This window comes from Hyperolius riggenbachi, chromosome 4 (genome assembly GCF_040937935.1).
Source record: "Hyperolius riggenbachi isolate aHypRig1 chromosome 4, aHypRig1.pri, whole genome shotgun sequence".
Classification (NCBI taxonomy): domain Eukaryota; kingdom Metazoa; phylum Chordata; class Amphibia; order Anura; family Hyperoliidae; genus Hyperolius; species Hyperolius riggenbachi.
This window is the reverse complement of record NC_090649.1, coordinates 216,829,205-216,836,662: the sequence shown is the minus strand read 5'-3', so window position 1 is coordinate 216,836,662 and position 7,458 is coordinate 216,829,205. Positions and strand designations below refer to the sequence as shown.

General features: G+C 41.6%; 1 protein-coding gene across 1 annotated transcript in view; it reads left to right on the top strand.

The window, feature by feature from the left end:
- Positions 1-455: 455 nt before the first annotated feature.
- The window catches only part of CSMD1 (CUB and Sushi multiple domains 1), a 2,205,021-nt gene continuing 2,198,018 nt past the window's right edge, over positions 456-7,458 (top strand). Inside the window, 1 exon segment of the mRNA XM_068281348.1 lies at positions 456-942. Within this exon segment, the coding sequence (XP_068137449.1) occupies positions 873-942 (70 nt within the window). The 5' untranslated portion in view covers positions 456-872.

The window sequence follows — 7,458 nt, the reverse complement described above, 5'->3', positions numbered from 1 at the left end:
GCAGTGACAAGCACACGCACGATGCCAGCAAACATGCCTAGTAACAGCTTAGAAAGCTGCTGAAATCAAATCTTACTGTATCAGCTCAATCCACAACTGTTCCTGAGACGTACTTACCAAACGGCTGCTTTTCCCACAAGCTATCCGCAGACCATTGACAGCAGTAGGAGAGAGAGAGAGATAAAGAGAGGGGGGAGGAAATCTCACAGACAGGGGATCTTGCTCAAAGTTCAAGGAAAGTTTAACTCTTGCAAATGATATTCTCTGCTCCCATCAGCAGCACTGTGCATGCGGAAGCTGCATTTCAAAGCAATCGTGCTGAACAGACGTGAGCTGTGTCAGGGATCCTGTCATTTCTGAGCCTGGCTGGTGATTTGTGGGGGGATTCCAGCAGTGGGGAGACGTGGATGGAAGGATATTGGTGTTGGGGAGGTCTCTGTGCAGCTCTAGTTTCTTTCCCCTCTTCGTGCTCAGTGATGGTTGAGTCCAGCTCCTTCTGCTGGTAGCACTACAGTGTGTCTGCTGCGATCTCTCTCTCGTCCCCTGCCAATGCTCCTTCTCCCCTCTGCTGGATACCTGACTGCTTCCCCCGCTCCGTAGTCGCTGTCTTTTCAGCACCACCGCCGTCTTCCCTGCCCGTACGACCCAACTGGGATCTTGCAGCGCTGCCAGTTTTCTCCCTGCAGTGCCTCCAAGCTTTGCATTATGACATGAGAACCAACTCTAAGTGGCGTCAACCCTTCTTATTTAAACTGGATCCCTGCACGATTCTCTGGCGTTCTGGTCCGTTTGGTTTGCCTAGAGACAGTACTTGGGGACGGTGAAATCTTCCTGCTAAGAGCCCTTACTGGATGTGTGGAAAATAGACAGACATGCCTGCGTTGGAGAAATTGAAGTATCTGCTGCTGTGCTTGTGCATAGGGTTTCTCACTGCAGCTAAGGGTAAGATTCATCATTGAACACAGTTCTGTATATAGATGGTGTCTATATAGTGCATGGCCAGCCAGAGTGGCGACTGGATGGCTGGCGTCAAGTTGTACGTTAGTGGATGGATTGTGAACATAGAGCAAGCTGCAAGCAGTGAGAGGCTACTTTTGTGCTGTATGTATTAGACGTGAGTCTGGTTATTGGCAATGCTGTCGTTCAGCAGGAAGAACAGCATAATCATACGCTTGATTTGGTGATGTGGGTTGAAGAAAAAAAAAATCAGAGAACTCTAGGGCAGTTCAATGGACATTAACACAGATGCCAGAAGAAATTAGTGACGTGGTCATATTTCACATATCTGTTCAATCTGTGCATTCACATTAGAAGCCAGATTTATTACCAGGCTCTGGCTATGGTTAATGCAGTAATCCATCTCTATGCCCTGTTCCATGCCTGCATAATGCTTATTGTAACACGTTGCTGGTGCCATCATTAATTATTTCATGTCATCGCTGCCTGTTTGATGCCATCCCTGGCGATGTGATTATTGAGGAAGGAGCATTAGGACATTGTTCTAAAACTGAACACAAAATGCTTTGCCATTTATCTCCATGTCACTTAGTTTCTCTACTGTCTACAAGCATGCCATAGCAATAGTAAGCTGCTTAAGTTTTGACTTTTTAGGTTGCTATGGTTTATTGCTTCATTTTTCACCAATTCTTATTAATATGGTGCTTGCCGAGGGGCACAAAGATGGTGCCATCTCCAAAATGAGTAGGTTCTAGCAGTGAATGTGGCTAGAATTATTTTGACCCTAACATGAAACCTCAGCTGTTACTTGCTAGTAGCCAAATATAGTCCTGCAATAGCTATGCACAGAGGGTAAAACTGTTGCGTTTAGTCCTACACTTTAGTTCCTTTTAAATCCATAATAAGGATCCTTCTTTTAAATGTCGTTGCAAAATGTGTTCAGTGTAATAGACTCATCGGTTCTTCCTTCAACCATTGTACAAGGCAATGTGTAGGCACTAGGGAAAGGATTCTTCACACTGTCTTTGTGGGGGACATGGTTTGAGCTTTACTGCCTAATCTAGGTCAAACGGCATAGCAATTTGGGAGGTTAAAGGTTTCCTGTATAGTTCTTACCAACAGTGCGTTATATGACGCCCTTCCAATGACATATGTAACATGCTTGTGTAAAACATTGTAAGTACTCTGCACTTATGTGCACTAATGTACTGACCTTTATCCGTACAGTACAGTTTCTTCAAATGACACCCTGTTGTTACTGGCAAGCTACAAGTCTGAGGAATGGCTCTATTATATATGGACTGATTTTTTTATGTATGGTTTATGCTACAGCTCACAGTCACTAAACACGCCTGTATCAGGCATTTAAAACTGGTTATGTGCTGTTTGTTAGTTAGTGGTGCATAAACCAGATTAGCAGAAATCAGTGACTGGCTACAAGTTTGGAACTCAGTAGTTTGTCTTGGCTGTGTTCAGTGATAATTAATATAATAAAGGGATATGTAGATTACTGCTTGTTTACAGGGCGTTCTCTGAAGACGACCTTGCAATCTGATCTGGTAATAAAAAGGCTGGAGGAAGTGTGTGATGTTCTCTGTACAAGCTTTGAATAAATCTCCAGACTGAGCTATTCGTGTGCAGCCTGTAGATGGAATAAGCTGTGTGTGTATGTGTGCCTGTGTGTGTGTATGCTTGTGTGTGTGGGCTTTCCTGTTCTTGTACTCTCTCGGTTTCTCCCACACTCATATTCCTTTCTCCATTCTTATTTTCCCAAGTCACTAATAATTTTGATCATTACAAAAAGCTATGAAATAAAGCTCTGCTTTCCTGTTAATAAACACATCTCACACTGGGTCACATGAGCCCAGCTGTTAGCTTTCAAGGAATCTTTCCAAAGTATCCTCATCGCCCAGATCCTGTGTCCTTCATTCCAACATCTCCCTATGGCACATACGTTCCAAGTTTCCAGCGGTCAATTACTTGTGTATGATGGGTGGAATGTGCCTACGTTGCACAGCAGCCCCAGTAAAGTGATTTAAAAGACCCAGTAGTTTACCTCTGAGCCACAAGCTACACATTCAGAACCTTTGGATGATGAGATTCAATAACTCAGGGAACATGTCACCAGATAAAACTATTCTGATAACACAAAGCTAGTTTCCAGCAAATCCCTTTAATTTGTTGGACGCATATAGGTGGGTGGATAGGTAAATGAACTTGCTTCCATTGTTTCAATACTCATAATGCTATACATGCTTATCACACTCATCATTGATCATCCCAAGACTTTTTAACTCCAGGACCTGCTTTGGTCTGTTTTAGTTCCCGAAGAAACATCAGCTGTTTAGATTCTTTGTACATTCTCTGCTCCAGCCTTAGCTGCCTACTCAAGTCCAATTAGCCTAAACTATTCCACTCAGATTTTTCTCTGTTCATTGTGCTCTAAACACCTTTATGTTGCATCATTAAACTGTGGGTGTCACTGGCTGATCTGGTTTTAGACTAAGAGGCCACTGAAAATACCACAGAATTGTGGGCAGCTGTTAACAGGTGAGATGCTGGGAAACCGCATGATCCATCTTGCACACAACCCTGCAATTACTTTCTGTTTTATGAAGGCAATATTGAGCTATGTAGTGCTTTCAGTATAGGGCTATTAGGTTTGTTTTAGCCCACTACACAAAACCCAGGTGGTTCTGGCTTTGCATAATGTAACTGGATACCCTGTATAGCATGCAGCTTAATATGGATTTAGAAAGCTAGACTTGAAGGATCTAGCATGTGGCATTTACACATTTTGCATCCACAAGCTACACAGTAATATTATATTTTAGAGTTTTCAGATTCCACATGCTTTCAGAGGAATCATAGTATGGCATGGTGCATAAGATTTTGAGAAACACTGTGTGCCATGTTTCTTACTACTTCATGGCATGTACAGAAACTCAATAACATTGATTCCTTGGAGAGTACAGGTTATTATTTGACCTCAGAATTTGCAGTGTAATCTTTCCGTGTACATCTTCCTACCAACATGCCTAAAATAAGCATGCTATTCGCTCTAAGGGGAAAAATGATCATGTTATGCTGAAATTCCTGGAAAAATAGAAAAAGGTACAGCAATCATATCTCTACAATGTCAATGAATCAATTTGGGATCCTGTACATGTTAAAATATTATTAAGAAAGGTCTATAAGCAGCATTTTTATTAAAAAGAAAAAAAACCTAATTACATATCTCCAATAAAAAATGAAGAAAAAAAATGGTTGAGAAGTAGTGCTTTGCAAAGACGAGGAGTAAGAAGTTGTGGTAAGCCAGATCAACCTCCAAAAAAAGTGAGATAGCTAGAGTACCTGGACATCTCATTGGGATGCTCTTTTCTGTTCTTTCATCAACAATCTTAGGTTCCTGTGAACATGAACTACAGTGCAAAGACACAGTAACTGCAGTGTACAAATGGACTGCATTCAGACTGCGTTGTGCTGTATTCATACCATGGATGTAATGCATCTGCCATCTTCCAAATACAACTAAATAGAACTTGCTTTGTTCAGACAACTACTTTTCGTTATGCTAGCTTTGGTTTAAAATGTAACTAGAAAGAAAATTCTAGGCATGCTTGCTTGAATCTCACTATGCTATGAGGATATGATACAGGGTGAGAGTGCAACAAGTTTCATGTCAACACTAAACAAATAATTACAAGGTGAAACTGGGCAATTCAAAGTACAGTAAATTGCAGTGCTGTGGAATGCAGAAGCTGCAATTTGCTTTTCGGACACTAGATGCCCTTCTAACCACCACTCACATAAGTTAGCAAACTTCTATTGAGGAGGTGCCATTTACCTAAGAATGTATTGAGGATGTCCCCACAAGCTGTAGGTGTCTATGACTATTTTTGGGAGTGCAGGATGGACAGAGGTTGGAGAATTGGGAGAGTTTTTTGAGATGCCTCTTCTCCCCTGACTGGTGTTGCTGATCGTGAGTCACTGAACTTAGAACTTGGGCCTTTAGAAACCTTGGATTACCTAGATAACCATAGTTGCAAAGGCTCAATGCCTGACCCTGGTGGATGCCACCATGCCTGACAACCAAGCAGCTAATGGGTCAGCACCACTGGAATGATATTAAAGAAGCACTTTTATATGTTTGGATACCCCTTGGAGGCACTGGGGTATGGGATCTGTACACCCATTTACTGACATGGGTGCTACTTCGCTTCTGCTGCAGACCACACAAGCAGGCTGTCAGGAAAATCATCTAGAGTGGACGTCCATACCAGCATTCCTGCTGAACTTGACTCCACTGAAGCCATTGAAGTGAACAGTAAAATCAGTCCAATCACTATTTTACTTAATGCCCCTCCACACACAGGATTTGCAAGTAAACAGCCTTTCAACAGCTAGAGACAGTAGGCCCATATAGTGGGAATGCAATTAGGCCAGGGCCAATGATTAAAACTGGTATTTTTGTTTATTGCAGAATCACCAAAGAGACTGCAGCCTATAATTTTTATACTAGTATCACCACCCTCAGTGAAATAGCCAAAAGGGGATAAACAATGCACTCGTTTAGTTAACTGTGGGGATTACATTCCCTGATTTGAGGTCTGAGAGAGAATCTGAAAGGAGAACGTATAGTCACTAACTAATTGCAGTGTCTTATTCTAAATACTGCCTGAACTAACAAGTTTCTGCATCTAGTGTTATTATTCTGCATTTATGAAATGCTGATATCATATGTAGTGCTTTACAGAGCAATTTGTGTCAGTAACTGTCCTTTATAGGAGCTCGCAATCTAACTACTACTATAGTTAGTCTAATAACAAATAATCAAAAGTGAATTTCCAGGAGAGAGTAACTAATTAACTTTCAATGTGTTTTTGGGAGAGATCCATGGTGCCCTTCGGAAACCTTTGCAAACCTATCGGGGACCCTGTGGCACCTCTTAGTTTAATAGCAATCAGTGTGTGACAGCTGTGGTGGAGGGGCTGAAGGGGCGCACTTTGGTGTCTCAGCCTTGAGTGCTGGAGGACCTTGTCCCGGCTTTGGCAACATGCATGTACAGTGGGATGCGAAAGTTTGGGCAACCTTGTTAATCATGATTTTCCTGTATAAATTGTTGGTTGTTACGATAAATGTCAGTTAAATGTATCATATAGGGGAGACACAGTGATATTTGAGAAGTGAAATGAAGTTTATTGGATTTACAGAAAGTGTGCAATAATTTAAACTTAGGCAGGTGCATACATTTGGGAACCACAATAAAGAAATGAAAGCAATATTTAATGGATTCTCCTTTTGCAGAAATTATAGCCTCTTAACACTTCCTGTAGGTTCCAATGAGAGTCTGGATTCTGCTTGAAGGTATTTTGGACCATACCTCTTTACAAAACATCTCTAGTTCATTCAGATTTGAAGGCTTCCGAGCATGGACAGCTCTTAAACTCGCACCACAGATTTTCAATTATATTCAGGTCTAGGGACTGGGATGGCCATTCCAGAACGCTGTACTTGTTCCTCTGCATGAATGCCTTAGTGGATTTTGAGCAGTGTTTAGGTTGGTTGTCTTGTTGAAAGTTCCAGCCCCGGTGCAGCTTCAGCTTTGTCACTGATTCCTGGACATTGGTCTCCAGAATCTGCTGAGACTGAATAGAACCAATGCATCCCTCAACTTTGACAAGATTCCCAGTCCCTGCACTGGCCACAGCCCACAGAATGATGGAACCACCACCATATTTTACTGTAGAAAGCAGGTGTTTTTCTTGGAATGCTGTGTTCTTTTTCCTACATGCATAATGCCCCTTGTAATGCCCAAATAACTCAATTTTAGTTCCATCAGTCCACAGCACTTTATTCCAAAATTAAGTTGGCTTGTCCAAATGTGCTTTAGCATACCACAAGCGGCTCTGTTTGTGCTGTGGGCAGAGAAAAGGCTTCCTCTGCATCACTCTCGCATACAGCTTCTCCTTGTGTAAAGTGCGCCGAACGATGCACAGTGACTCCATTTGCAGCAAGATGATGTTGTAGGTCTTTGGTGCTGGTCTGAGGGTTGTCTCTGACTGTTCTCACCATTCGTCGCCACTCATTTGAGAGTTGTTTTGAGACCCCCATGTTGCTACTCTTCAGAGAAAAATAAGAGGAGGGAAATTTACAATTGACTCCCTTAAATACTCTTTCTCATAATTGGATTCACCTGTGTATGTAGGTCAGGGGTCAATTTGAATGCCAATAATTAGTTCTAAAGGGTTTGGAATCAATAAAATGACAACAGTGCCCAAATTTATGCACTTGCCTAATTTTATTTAAACAATTATTGCACACTTTCTGTAAATCCAATAAACTTCATTTAACTTCTCAAATATCACTTTGTGTGTCTACTATATAATATATTTAACTCACATTTTTTATTGTAACAACCAGAGATTTATACAGGAAAATCATGATGATTAACAAGGTTGCCCAAACTTTTGCATCCCACTGTAGTTATTTGAGTCAAAG